Source organism: Phaenicophaeus curvirostris, chromosome 2 (assembly GCF_032191515.1).
Source record: "Phaenicophaeus curvirostris isolate KB17595 chromosome 2, BPBGC_Pcur_1.0, whole genome shotgun sequence".
Taxonomy (NCBI): Eukaryota; Metazoa; Chordata; class Aves; order Cuculiformes; family Cuculidae; genus Phaenicophaeus; species Phaenicophaeus curvirostris.
Genome location: NC_091393.1, coordinates 96,787,239 through 96,802,393, shown reverse-complemented (window position 1 = coordinate 96,802,393; position 15,155 = coordinate 96,787,239). Strand labels below are relative to the sequence as shown.

The following is a 15,155-nucleotide window of genomic DNA, read 5'->3' as shown; positions in this document are numbered from 1 at the left end:
GAAGAAATCAGGAAATACACAGTGCAAAAGAATTAAAAAGATTTTAACAAGAGACTTTGAAGAAAGCCTCTGATTGCCCCTGGGTCACCTTGGACATTAAGTAATGTCTGTGCAGCTCTGCTAAACTTTGTGTAATTAGGCTGTGAGATCTGCCTTAATGCCACTGTCCACAGAAACTTGTGCAGCTCTGAAAGGCAAAAACCATTTGGATGAAAGAACCATATCTGCTGTTCCAACAGTGCCGACAGCTGTCTTTCTGGGGCATCACTATGGTTGCTGACAGCCTACTCTGCCACTCCTTCAGATGCTTTTTGCAAGCTGAGAAGTCATGCACTTAGTAAGGAAGGAAAAAGGTAGTAAGAAGGAAGTTAACACGATGATCTAATCCATTAATGAAGTCAAAGTTCTCTCTTTCCCAGGGCGCAAGTCACCATTGGAACTGCTGAGTACGCTGAGATTATTCCTGTGTGAATTTTTTTGCCAAACTCCATCAAAAAAATCACTTTCATCTAAGAATAATTATTAGACAAGGTGTAAATTGCAGAAGGCAGACAGTTTTTCTTTATTTCTGACCCAAAGAAGATCCAACAGGCATGTTCTCACGTATTAGAAAAAAATACTAACTCTTTATGTAAGCATATTTAGTGTCCTCAGGAACATTTACACACACTTATGTTTAGCAAAGCCCCTGCACCAAAAGTGTGGTTGGAATACTGAGCAGAAATGGACATAGTTCTAACTCATGCGTGCTGCTACCTTTTGTTTGTTTTTCCAGAAAATCACAGCATGCTTTTGTCACATTTCACCAACTGATTTGTATTAGCAACCTTTGTAAAATTCCAGCTATACTTTTGCAAAGCTTTTGTAAGTCCCCTAGGATTAATTACTTTGCTCAGAGTCAAATTGTTTCAGCAATTAGGAAAAATTAGGCAGTAGCTAGTGAGTTTGCTGTTTTGAAATGAAAGACCAGAGTCCTTAGGTCTGTTCCCAGGGTATATACTAGTTTTAGAAATTCATTGTTCGAAAATCTCTTAAGAAGTACTTTGCATTGCAAATTTTTTTGTATCTTTTAGCCTCCAAATAACTTACGTGTTCAAACTGTGAGCATACTACTGAAAAAAACCCAAACTGACAGGAATGTAAATTGTTTGCATGTTAGTTTGTAGTATCAGCTTTTCTTTCCCAGCCTGAATTTGTCATACTGGTATCACTGGTCTCAGGAAATGCACTGTCACATCGTTTAGAATGTTGTTGACAGCACTGGGGAAGGCACTGAAACCATCAGTAGAAGCTATCAAGGAGAAACCTTGTCCTAAGCAGAAATCCCACACCAGTTGTGCTCTCTGAAAAATAATGGGGACTTCAGCTCTGCAAGCTGCCCAGAGCCCTGTTCCCAGGAGAAGACCTGAAGGTTGCAAAACCACTGGACTGAGTAGTGTTGGGACAACAGAAGACAGACAACTGCCCCTGCCATAGGGCAGTCTGGCTGCCCAATGGAGCTGCTCTTTCAGCATATTTCCAACAGAAGTCACAAGAAACTACGGGATTTCAAGGCAGCCCTTGGGACTACTTACGCAACATCTGCAGCTGGGAAATCCTCATGCATATACCCTGTGGCTTTAGAGTCCTTCCACTGGCATTTCAGCCTATTTTGGCTCTAGACACACCTTTTAAATTTCACTCAGTCCATTTGGCTGTGAGGGTAGCTTTCAGGACCAGCAATTTCACTGTTCAACAATTTCTATTCAACAATTACAAAGCATTGCTGCACACGGCACATGCAGATCACATCATTTCACAATATTACTAGCATTTTCTGAGGAACAGCTTGACGTATATAGCACAATTACTTGGAGCACGGTGGATGAGCAACTGCTGTACAGAATCTGTGTCCGGAGCATGAACTGCAGATCTAGAAGGGCTGTATTTATCAGGGCTCCTATGCCAACTTGCCTTGGGTCAATGGGGACAGACTGTTCTGCAGCAGCTGAGGTTCTGGCCTAAAGGAACATAAATATTTGGATATCACGTTGCTTGATTAACTCACTAGATAAATTAATGTGAGATGGCTGAATAAAGTCTTAAAGAGATCATGCATGTTCTTAAGGTAAAGCTTGCAAGAGCTCCCTTTAGTGTACTATCTTTTTTTAAGGGACATTTAAGGTTTATGTGACACATTTTAGGGATCTTTTAGATGTGATTCTGATGTATGCTGTAAGTTCACTTTGTCTCTCTCTCTAACTTACTATATTTATTCTTTTGTGACAGAATGCAACAAGTGGACTGTGTTCGATTTCCTTGTTTTTCATTTGGTTGCACACTTTCAGGATATTAAATATTGCTTAATGGCTTTTCATATATTACATTGACTGTTAAAAATAAAGCCAAGTGAAGTATTTGTTGTGAAATTCTTAATGCTGTCTGCTGGCTCCAGATAGTGGGGACTCTGGATTTCACAAGGTTTTCTGGAAGAAATATCACATTAGTGGCTATTTTACACCAGACATATTTCACATTAATACATTTCTTTCCTTATCTCTTCTTCCAGAGATAAGTGACCACTAGCTCATTAAAGCTGAGTCTTGTATGTGTCTACTGTAGGCTACATATTTTAGGTTTTCTCCACATCTTCTATGCTCTTCATGACCTTCTACACTCTCCTGTAGTTTCACCAGCTAAGGACTATGTAATGTGTCCCAACTATGCATTTTGGAAAATATCAACTAAAGTGAATAAGCCCAGAGGTGAGGAAGAGGACAGGGGATTCATAGTGTGTTTCCTTCTGGAAAACTGGGAGGCAAGAGAACTGCTCCTGGGACTGTGAGCGGTTCAGATCAAGGAGGAGGCAGCATTAGCAAAGGACACCAAGTGCTTAAGGATTCACTGCCTCATTTCTGCTCTGAGTAATTCCCTGAGAGGGCAAGAAAAGCTGTCAGGGCTTCTCTGATTTACAACTATTCAACATTTTACCCTCCTGCAGGAGCTGCCACAGTTGCGGTCCTAAAGACAATAGCCAGGGAGAGATCCACAGAGAAAGGTCCCTAGGGAAGTAGTTTGCCCTCCTTCCTCGCCCTCCTCTTCACTGTGAGGTTTGTATTTTGCTTCTGTGTCACATTAGGTGTAGGTAGTTGCAGCTCAGCACAGGCAAAACTCAGAGCAAGTGCAGACCGCGGTTTTACACCTTCCATGCTCAGGCTTTGTAACAAAGCTGCTCCGCCAGTTCAATGTGTTCAGGGGATTTAAAGCAGGAGAGAAAAAAAGAAAAGAGCTGAGCTCTATTGTCTCTGTATTGCACTGCCTCTTTAAAATCAGAAATGCATGGACAGCTTCAAGGTGCCTCCCACTGAGAAAGGGCTTTAGATGCACAGAGACAGCAGAGCCATCCTCCCCTGAGCTGCAGGGCAAACCTGTTTGGGAGAGAAATGATCATTCAGCAAAGTCCTCTGGCTGCTTTTAGTGATCCTTTCTCTGCTCCAGTGATAGCAGCACATTTGTAGAGGAGACACCTAAAGGCCACACCCAGGGGGCCAGAGACCTCCAAGAAGATGGGAGCAACTACAGGTACAGTTAGCTGATGCTCTTATGTCAGTTTGTGGATTATTGGGTTGTCTGTGTTTATTGTAAAGCTCCTCTCTTGGTATTCAGCAGGGAAACCTGTTTGAAACATACTGCTCCTTGCTTTGACCAAAATACAGATTTTTCATCCAAGTATTTATTTAGTACTTCTCTTAAATGAATGTTCCCATTTCCAGGGAACTGTGGGGATGTCTTGTAAAACAGTCAGTTGTTTGAAATGTTATTTAGTTTCAGGCTTTGTCTTTCTCTTACTCTGTTGCTCTGCAACTCTTAGCTTGAAAAGCAACGTGGAGACAAGTTGCACAAGAGAGTCTCACAAATTTATTAAGCCTTGATACATCAGAGACAGAGGGTGGTTCCAGGGAAGGAAGGACTATATAGATTGTCCTTTGTAGCCATAATAGGGATGGTTCAATAGCATTTAATACCCTGAAGACCTACTGCTTCAATTCAGAAAAAGCAGTCATGCCCACTGATTCTCTTCTGGGATAGGGCAGGACTGTCCTGACAGCTGGGAGGATTCCCAGATGTGACATGGGAAGATGCAAGAAGGTAGCCCTCTCAGCATTTTGATACAGAGTAGAGACAAATTTAGGGAGTTGATTAAATTTTTTTCCTTAGTATGGAAAATAAATTGATTTTTAACATTTGGTACAATCAGCAGTACAAAGAGGGTAGCCTGCTCTTCCTTGTCTTCAAGAATTCATCTTGCTTAAGAAAGATGTTCCCTCTCACCTCAAGAGACTGTGGAGACATTCTCCCTGCAAACAGCAGATTTAGCTTTACAGTAAAGCCTTACAAGCTGCTTCATGGGACAAAATGTTGTCTATGCAAATTGGCAGAACTCCACTGGTTTGAGAGAAGCAAAAATGCATTGTGCTGGCTGAAAATATAGTACCCCTACTCAATTAATGGCTGCCAAAAAGGAAAGTGCTGGCTTCATAATTGTTCTGGGTCTTGGCAACACTTACTTAATTAAGAAATGTATTTAGAAGCCAGAATATCAGTTGTCTTTTCATTCTCAGCTACCATATCGCTCTGACTGAGACATCCAGTGTAAAGCAAAAGAACTATCCAAAAGACACATCACATACTTTTCAGCAAATTGATGTGTCATCTCATTTTAGTTTGTTTTTTTTTACCTCGCACAGGAATGACAGCATCGTGGGCTTGAAAGCTGCTGGAGGTTTAAACTGAATTTTACACTCCTCCTATATTGTCATTTCACTGTGTACTGAAAACAAAATTTCATCGTTGATAAATAAAACTGCTGGGTGTAACAACCAGTGTATTATGCAATTCAAGGGATTTTATGACAACGGAAGCATCCTTTTACAGGGTATTTCTTTGCAATCTGCGCAGAGAGCAATAGAGCTGTTGGGCAATAAGGTGGTTGTTGCTTTCCCTCAAGCACAGTATTTTTGCAGTAATTTCCTCTCAGGAAATGTTTTCCTCTTTTTGTTTCCACAGAAGGAGATAAATGATGCTGTTGCTCTACAATCTCATGGGGACAAGGACAAGGTGACTCACTGCTCAGAAGGAAACTTTGGATGAGGTCTTTCACCTGCCACCATCATGCCCTGCCACTCTGGGTAACTCTAACATGAAACTAAGGGCTAGCCAAGCCTCGCAAGTCGAAAGAAGATAGACATGGCCATGGAGCAAGCCGAACATAATCCAAATGATACCACCAACCTCAACTTTGCTGCAATCTACAATCTCCACGATGGGGATTTAACCTCCTTGCGAAACTTCTCCTTCCCTTTCAATTTCAGTTACAGCGATTATGATCTGCCACTGGACAGTGAAGATGACATGACCAAAACCCGCACCTTCTTTGCAGCCAAGATTGTAATCGGGGTGGCTTTAGTTGGCATCATGCTGGTTTGTGGCATTGGCAACTTCATTTTCATTGTTGCTCTTGCCCGCTACAAGAAGTTGCGAAACCTCACCAACCTGCTGATTGCCAATTTGGCCATCTCAGACTTTATCGTGGCCATCGTGTGCTGCCCCTTTGAGATGGACTACTATGTGGTACGGCAGCTGTCCTGGGAGCATGGCCACATTCTCTGTGCCTCAGTCAACTACCTACGAACTGTCTCCCTCTATGTTTCTACCAATGCTCTCCTGGCTATAGCTGTTGACAGGTAAGTGGAGTGATATGACTGCAGGAGGAGATGGCCAGAGCTTCTGAGGTTGGCTGTCTACATTTCTAGATTTACAATATGGTCAACTGTTCTGCAAGATTTGCTGGTGTCCAGGTAGGTACTATGCAGATCTAGGTATCCTGTTTCATAAAAATTTAACCACATCAGGTCATGATGTTACCCTGGAGAAAACTCAGTGGAAATTCCTCGATTGAACTTTCCAGGTGACTTGAATGTTGATTTATTAAAACAAATTTTTTCCTCATAAGCATACGCCCATTTCAAGTGCAGGGCATTTATGAGGGAAAGAGGAGAAAGAGAGAGACAAATTAGAAACACCCTGATTAGAGTGTTCATCAGCACTATATAACCTGATTCAAACCATACATTTCTAAGGAATCTTTACTACTGGCTTACACAGCTTTTCCGAGTCTAGCCTTTTCTGTAAACAGTGAAGTAAGTACTCTTTAGTGAGAGAAATAGTTGACTGGTGATACAGAATTTGACAGGTGAGTTTCTTAACAGAGTTATTACATTACAGGATATTTCTTTCTCTCTCTAAGGCATTTTTCCCAGTTTTCATTTCAGTGTGAGAGAGAGTAAAACATAAGACTTCTGTTTAGCCTAGAAATTAATGTTCTTATTCTCTGTCCTGCCCCACTGAGAAAACCCAGGAATTGCGAAATTAACCATTTGATATTACTGAGGTTTTAGCTGGATACTCCAATCTAGAAATGGATGCTTGGCAAGTGTGGCCAGCACTCGCCTCTCCATTAAAGTACTCTCTTCCTCTGTGTCTCTTTACACACCTCTCTGAGGGCTGCACAGTGGCAAGCCAGAAAAGATCCATGTGTCTTTTATGGCACTGATATTTATGGCACTGTTTAGGAAATGACAAAATGCTAAATCAACCCAGTTCAGCAGAGATGTTCCTATGGCCTTCATATGGGGTAAGGAGAATGTATCGATAGCCACCTGCTACACTACCTGCTTTATGATGCAGTCCTGAGATATTTCTATCCCTGCCTCTCATTATAGGAATGTTAACAATATCATTTAATTGCTATCTGTCTATGACTCCTGTTCTCTTAGCCTTGTGCACCACGGATTCTGCCAGACCCAAGCACTTAGGAATAGCTTCATGCTGACATAAGCCTGACATGACTCACAAAAAGCCAGAGACCTGTAGAGAAACCTCGTTACAGAAAGGCCATCACAAGTCATGTTTGGTGTGCAAACACAATATACATCTCTGTATAAACTCTGCATATACATGTTATATGGTTCTCACCTCCCTTTCCTTTTTTTCTTTTTTCCAATTTCTCTCAGTTGTTGTCTTTGGTACCTGATTCAAAAGACAGCTCAGGAACAGCTAACCCTGCTGATGCTTGTATAGACTCATCTCATGTGCAGATGATTCGGCTATTATTGACGTCAATAGAAGTCTGTGGAAAGACTCTGGGGAAGTTAGAGATGCTTTGCTTGGTGAGGGGGCAAGTCCTTAACAAATGTCTAACGAAATAACCTTTTAACAGCAGCTGAGGGTTCAGGGTTAAGCTTCTAAACACTATGTTTTATGCAGCATTATTTTCTATTACTTATCTTTTTTCAATTAGAAAGAAAAAAGTCTTGGAAAGTTCTTCTAGTGCATCCCAGGTTGATGAAGTAACACAGGTCATTGAGCCCTTATGCCTACTAAGAAATCAGAAGATTTCTATTGTATTTCCCCAGGCATCTTTAAAAACAGCCCTGGAAATGATTAATCACTGAAGTTTGTTTTAAGAACACACTGTTTTTGTTTTCCTGCCCTTTTTTGTGAGCTTTTGACTTCGTAAACAGAGAGAAACTTTTGTTCATTTAATGATCAACCATTCCATGTTGGTTATGTCATGTGGGTCATTGATTTTTGTCTTTAAAAAGGATGGGCTTCTAACAAAAGCCTTCCCATATTTAGATCATTTAAAAGGGCTTACCTGTGTAGAAAGAGTAAGCCTGTCCCCACAGGATTTCTGTTGAGTACGGCTCTCTGTCATCTTCCTGGATGCCACATAAAACGCAGACATTTCATTTCACATCTACACCAGAAACGTAGTGTGAAAGGAGAGGATCTGAAGATCAAGAGTTCATGCTAAGGGTCCAATGTCCATGCTGTAATTATTTTGGGGGGGTTAGCTTTATCTGGGTCACCTGGACTGAACACCCATGGGTACTTAGCATGTTTATGTACACTTTTCAAGCACATAATCCAGGGCAGATTCATATGCTCCAGGACCACTCCACAGCCCAAGTGTGGTAAGCAATGACAATCAGCAAATTCATCACAAAAGCCCCTCCTAACTCTCTTAGAGAGATTTATCACATCCAGCCAAATGTTCTGCTGTGCAGATATGCATGCTTATGAATGCACACACATGCATTACCCCACAAACTTATTTCCACAGACCTGATCTAAAAACATTCATTTATCAGCTCCAAAATGAGGATGAGAAATTCTGCTGTCCCTTGACATCTAGCCTGCACCATTAAGAATGATGAACAATTCATCTGCTTCCAAGAACTGGCTGATGAAAAGCACCACTGACTTTCCATTTTATTTTGGAATGAATATATCCTGTGGGTGGGGGGGTTTTATCACTCTGTATAGAATATATATAGATAGAAAAGCCTATGAATGAATGAGAAATTCCATTTCTTGAAAGAATCCTTTGTGTTAAATACAATTGTACTGGGAGCTCTGAAGTGCCTCCAATAAAAATCTCCTTTTAAACAAAATACCCTAATCTTTCTGTCACAGTGTACTCTAATGTAAGCTCTTCTTACGTATATAGCCCCTCTTAAATAATCACTACTCATGAACTCCAACCAAACGAAAAAAAAACAGAGTGAATGCTATTTGGTCGTAGCCCCTTTTTAACTGAATTGATGGCAACTGATATTGCAAGTAATGTACTTCCACTTCTCCACATTTCTTTGTGAAACATTGCAGAACACCTTGCAGTTTTACGGTCATCAGGAATGCAAAAGCCTAGCTCTAGTTTTATGGTTTGGCATATAACTTAACACAGCATATTTAAGATGAATTGGCAATTAATGGACACACAGTTCTTTGTTGGTGGCATGAAAGCATGTTCACCTTTAACCATTCATTAGTATCAGCTTCAGCTCTTTGCAGCTGATGGAATAAGCAGGACAATTATTAGAAGTTACACATATTTGACACCTTGGTAAAAAAAAAATAATATTTAAATAGTTCTCTGCCTAGAGATATTTGCCTTTTTACCTGTGCCTGACTAGATGCATATTATTGCATATTTCTAACTCTCACTATAACATGTGAAATTCCAGATGCTATACCATGGTACATCCTGGATACAACATCACCTGTGTATTGTGCTAGGTCCTGCAAACATATTTGTCAGTAATAGGAATATTGCCTCTCTTTCTCCTTTTCCAGTCTTTCCATAACACCCAGACAGGTGAGCTGCGTTAAAAAGTTTGTGATATAAAAATTACAACTTTTCCAGTTTGATCTTGTTAATAGGTGGGAGTTTAAGATTGAGGTCTTAAAACCGTCCTCGGACACGCTAGCATATGTTCAGGTTTTCAGATTGTCAAGTACCCACTGTCCTAACAAAACTTTCAGCCACTTTTTCAGAGCTTCTGCCTAGATTTGGGGACTCAATTCTAGGCTGCTACTTCAGAAAACTTTCTTAACTTTCCTCATAGACAAATTTGTCAGGCGCTCTCTTTAAGAATGATATGTATTTCCTGCTGCCTAATTCTGTCCACTTGCATTTTGAAGTGTGTTCCGATTAATAGTATTTTCAGACTTCATTTTGTTTGTCTCTTCTAGGTATCTGGCCATTGTTCACCCACTGAAACCACGCATGAATTATCAAACAGCAACCTTCCTAATAGCCTTGGTCTGGATTGTCTCCATACTTGTAGCTATCCCATCTGCATACTTTGCTACGGAAACAGTGTTATTTATAGTGAAAAATCAGGAGAAAATTTTTTGTGGTCAAATTTGGCCAGTTGACCAGCAGATGTACTACAAATCGTACTTCCTGTTCATCTTTGGTATTGAATTTGTTGCACCTGTGATTACGATGACTTTGTGTTATGCCAGGATCTCTCGGGAGCTTTGGTTTAAAACCGTACCAGGATTTCAGACAGAACAGATTAGAAAGAGGCTTCGATGCAGAAGAAAAACTGTTATGGTACTAATGTGCATCCTGACTGCCTATGTTCTCTGCTGGGCACCTTTCTACGGCTTCGCAATTGTCCGCGACTTTTTCCCCACCATCTTTGTGAAAGAGAAGCATTACCTTACCGCTTTTTACATAGTTGAGTGCATTGCTATGAGTAACAGCATGATAAACACCATGTGTTTTATAACTGTAAAAAATAACACCATGAAGTATTTCAAGAAGATCATGTTGTTCAGATGGAGATCAACGTATAATGGAAGCAAATCTAGCACAGACTTAGACCTGAGAGCAAGTGCAATGCCTGTCACAGAGGAGGTAGACTGCATAAAGCTGAAATAAATCTGCAGTTCTAATCTCACGTATTTTGTAGAGAGGCTAAAGAGGAAATAATGACTCCTCAGAAACTTCTCCCTTCTTTGTGGGAATGCTCACCATTGGCGAGAGCCCTCAAAAGCAGCCTACTACACATTTCCACCAGAACTCTTTTCACTGGACTGCTGAATAATCCTGTAACTCAGACTGATACTGTGCTTCAGTTCACCCACCTGTAAATACGAGATGTAGACACTCATTTTAGAGTTGTTTAAAATTTAAGGTGAACAAAATAGTCTATGAATCCATTAAAGCATAATACGATGATGGAAGAGTTGATTGCTGATCCTAGCAATGATGCCTCTTTGTTTCTTCTTAAGAGAAATCTCTTAAACCCTTTGAGATTATATTTCATACTTTCAAGCTATTTGGTGTCCTTTTCCTTCTGCTCACAAGAGGAAGGATGTCAAAAAAAAGCCCATCTTGCTTCATTTCACTCTTTATCCTCTCAGTTTATCCCTCCTGGTGAAGCTCCTCAAAGTCTACAGACTATCAGCTTTCAATTGTCCAATGTACAACATGCTCTTACGAAAGGCACATTCTCTACAAAGCTAAATACTGCTTCACAGCCTAGTGAAGACCTCAGGTCTCCTCCTGTGACACCTTGTTTAAGAATATTTTAAAAATATTCCACTATGTAGTTTCATGTAGAGTGTTACTTTGTTCATTATGTGTTTCGAAATGGCACAGCTACATATTGATGGCACCTGTTCCCTCCTCTCACCTACAGGCACTCCATGGCCAGCTTCTGCTGCCTTTAGTCACTAAGCTCTTCACATAATCAAACACAAAATCATAGAGGTGGGGAACAACATCTCCAGATTGTCTGGTCCACCTCTCTTTTCAAGCAAGGTCAACTAGAACAGGTTCCCCAGGATTGTGTCCAGTTGGGCTTTGACTCACCCCAGGGAGGGAGATTCCACTGAGTCCCTGGATAAGCTGTGCCTGTGTTCAAAAGCCCTCACAGTGAAAAAGTGTTTTCTTATGTTTAAATGAAATTCCATGTGCTTCAACTTGTTTCTCAGGAGGACCCATATAAAAGAATATCTTGTTAGTGGGGAAAAAAACATCCACCCTGCTGAACTAGGCCTAGATATCATATCAAGTCTGTGTACACCTTGAAAATAAAGTGCAAGTAAGGCCAAAATAGCATAGAGATCTTAAGATGATTGATCTGTCCTTCTGCAAGCAACAGAAGCAAACTCCAGGCTTCAGCAAGACAGTCACTGGTCAAGTAGCTCATTGTCTAGTCAAACATGAGGCAAGAACTCAAAATGAATTCTTTATTACCTTCCTCAGTGGTCTTTTTACTAATCTGACTTCATGCAACTACAAGATGGGTGTTTCTTAGCTGATAATCATGATAAAGCAGGTGACAGTAGCAGTAATAACTACTTATTTGAGCTACACATAAGATATCATGGACTTTTGAGTATTGAAATCAAGTCTTTTCTATTGTGATGACAAATGCTTCCTGTTTTAAAGTATGTGGTACCAGCTACTTTTGGAGTAAATGGCTTTTGTAAATAATTTGTCTATTTGTGAATTTAAAGTAAGCATAATAAAACAGTAAACATGGAGTCAATATTAGCATTGTGAATTACTTTTTTTATATTTTCCCCTTAGACATAATTTTCCTACCCAAGTGACTAGCCTGGATTATCCCATTTCCACTGAAGAAAAAGTACCAGGATGACCAATTTAATGCCAAAAAGATACTCAAATCCATTAAAGTGCTCAAATCCTCTTGTCATTAGTTGTTCTTAAAAAAATAAACATTGGAGAAATTCTCATAATTTGCATTGTTAGGCAAAACAATTACTGAAACCATTCTTCAAAATGACGTTTTTAATAGGGATAAGTACTAAATCCATTTGTTTCCCAGCCTGCCAAAGAAATTTAAAGGACCAGAGAGTAGTAGTATTTCATCATCAAGAGGCTTAATCTTGTAATTTCTCCTGAAATCTCATGATCTCTTCTGAAACCACGCACCCATATATATCTCCTGAAACCTGTACTAGTTATTGGGGATTAGCCAGCAACAGCGTTATTAAAATGTCCTGATTCTCCTCCCACCTATTTTTCCTAGAGCTCTCTTGAAACAACAAAACAAACAATTTTCCACACCTGGAAATCCACCTCAGGCCGAGTTATTAAAAAAAAAACCCCAAACCTCAACCCCCACCAAACAACATAGTACCAAGCAAAAAAAAATTGCTTTAAAATTCTGCAAACCACATTGAGAGCCCTAAGAGAGCTATTCTGGTCAGACCTTCCCAGTGTTCTTAGACATGACCATGTTCCTGGCCCTGTGAAGCACAACAAAGCTGCCACAGCCTCTATTGCAGATTTAGGTTTTGCGATCTACAATGTTGCTGTATTTTAACATTTTGAGGTTTTCCCAGCAGAAAAGCAGTGTTTCGGCCTGAACCACTCAATAGGGCAGGAGAAAACGCTGTGCTGTTCTCTCAACTGCATTTGTTGTGAGCAGCATCCCCAGAAAGCAGATTATCACTGAGGAAGGGCAGCAGTCCCTTGTCGCAAGCAGTCACATAGCCTTTTGCTTGTGGCTGCATCAACTCCAAACGCTGCAAAACTGGTTACAGGCTTCACTTACATGGACCAGCATTTGCTCCTAAACTGCGCTCCTGCAAAGCAGGGACCCACAACAGTGAGCCCAAGGATCTTGCATAGGGAGAGAAATCCCGTGGAGCTGTTTCACACCCATACAGTTCTGGCTAGGGAGCATGCGTACCAACAGCTAGTCTGGAGACAGATGCTCCCTCAGCTCCCTGTCAGGTGGGATCTACCCTTCTGCCTCCAGCCCAGTGTCTCCCTATAGTGACACTCTCTCAGTTACATTGGATGGCAACATTTAATGAGGGAATTGAATGTGGACTGCACCTACCTGGGAGCTCTGCTTGCAAGAACCATGCTTGAAAAAAAGAAAGAAAAGCACAAACTGGGATGAAAGCAGCATCTGCAGCAGAGGAGAGGCAGCCCCTTCCAGCACAAGCTCTCACCCTCTGAAAAGGCAGTAAAAACTGCAGCAAGAACTCCATGGCCACCAGCTGCCCTCTATTAGCTCCAGCAGCAATAAGGACTTCACCATGCAGGGGCTGAGAGATGTGTCAAGGCTGAGGAGCAGGTGGGGGTGAGGCATCCTCCTGAGAGCTGTTAGCAGGGTTTAGATAAACCACACTGTAAACTAGATGACATCATGTTCCAGTTGTGACTCACTCTAATTTTTTCTTTTTGCCAAAAGCAAACTGTGGTGCTATCACACCAGATTCCTGCTCAGCTGTCCTCCTGTGTCACAGCTCTCAAAACCACAGGCTGGCTTCCTTCTGCAGCAACTCCTCCAACCTGCATACTGGCTCTCTGAAAAACAAAAACCACATGTAACTGGAAGTGGTGACCTCGAGAGGCTAAGAGAGGGTTAAAAGAAGGAGTTGTTATTCTCAGCAATGGTCACTGAGAAAATGAAGTATGTAGTTTAATAAATCAATAGCAGAAAAAGAAACTCCAGCCATTTTCCCTCTACCAAAGGAGGAAATCTCCAAGACCTCAGGCCAGGGTGAGTCACGATAGCCAGAACATGAAACTTCCCTGAGGAGTGACTGACTCACTCTGGAGCTCAGCCTGAGCTGGATTCCTTTTCCCTTGAGCTTGGCAGCCTTTCCTGTGGCAAGAGCACCCTCCAGCTGCTACATCAGCAGCCTCACATGCTTACTGCATGGCCATGAAAACCATGCCAGCTCAACCACCTTGGTGACCGGGACATACAGATGTTTCCAGGATAGTTTATAATGACACAGAGCAAAAAGTCTCTTGCCAGTTCTACAACTTCCTATCAAACTGAAATGCTAGAGCCAGTTTTGTTCAAAAGCCTCTGAGCAAGCCAGCTGGGCAAAAAGCATGTCAGAGCTTTGGAAACATCCCATTTCATTATTGTCTCAACATTTTGCAGAAAGAATAATTTTCACAGAGCCCCCTGGGGTGCTGCAGGAGATGGATAAAGTGTCAGATTGAATAGGAAAAACATTTCCAACTATGTTATCTCACTAACACAGAAGGGAATTTAAAGACCTACCATTCAGGGAGGAAAAATAGATAATAAAAAAATCTGTAGTAATCTTAACATGTCCCATGAGTTTTAACAGGGGAAGGTCAGTGTAACTAAACAATCCACTCAGCCAAGATGTGCTCAGAGCTCCAAAGCTAATTTCATTTTGCATGCTACTGCTCTCCTTGAAGGGAGCCTGTTCCTGGAGAGTTCTTAAGTGTCCTTCCTTGGACCGGTCTTGTGACCCTAAGATCATCACAGAATCATAGAATGGTTTGGGTTGGAAGTGACTTTAAAGATCATCCAGTTGCAACTCCAGGGATGGGGCATCCACAACTTCCCTGGACAACTTGTGCCGGTGTCTCACCACCCTCATAATGAAGAATTACTTCCTAATGTCTTGTCTGAATCTCCCCCCTTCCAATTTATAGCCATTCCCCTATCACTACAAGCCCTTGTAAAAAGTCCCTCCCCAGCTTTCCTGTATCCCCTTTCAGGTACTGGAAGGCCACTGTAAGGTCTTCTCAGAGCCTTGACTTCTCCAAGGCTGAACAGCCCCAACTCTCAGCTGTCCTCATAGCAGAGGTCCAGCTCTTTGATCATCTTTGTGGCCCTCCTCTGAACCAACTCCAACAGTTCCATACCTTTCCTATGTCAAGGATTCCAGAACTGGACACAGTACTCCAAGTGGGGTCTTAAGAAGAGTGGAGTAAAGGGGCAGAATCACCTCCCTCGACCTGCTGGCCATGCTTCTTTTGATGCAGCCCGGATACAGTTGGCCTT

At 41.5% G+C, this 15,155-nt stretch overlaps 1 protein-coding gene across 1 annotated transcript; it reads left to right on the top strand.

Moving 5' to 3' along the window:
• The first annotated feature begins 3,369 nt into the window (after positions 1–3,369).
• PROKR1 (prokineticin receptor 1) lies at positions 3,370–11,858 on the top strand. The gene is made up of 3 exons (XM_069850116.1): positions 3,370–3,561; positions 5,047–5,723; positions 9,577–11,858. The coding sequence occupies exons 2-3, from the start codon at positions 5,227–5,229 to the stop codon at positions 10,271–10,273; spliced, it is 1,194 nt and encodes a 397-aa protein (XP_069706217.1). The 5' UTR covers positions 3,370–3,561; positions 5,047–5,226; the 3' UTR covers positions 10,274–11,858.
• Positions 11,859–15,155: the final 3,297 nt, after the last annotated feature.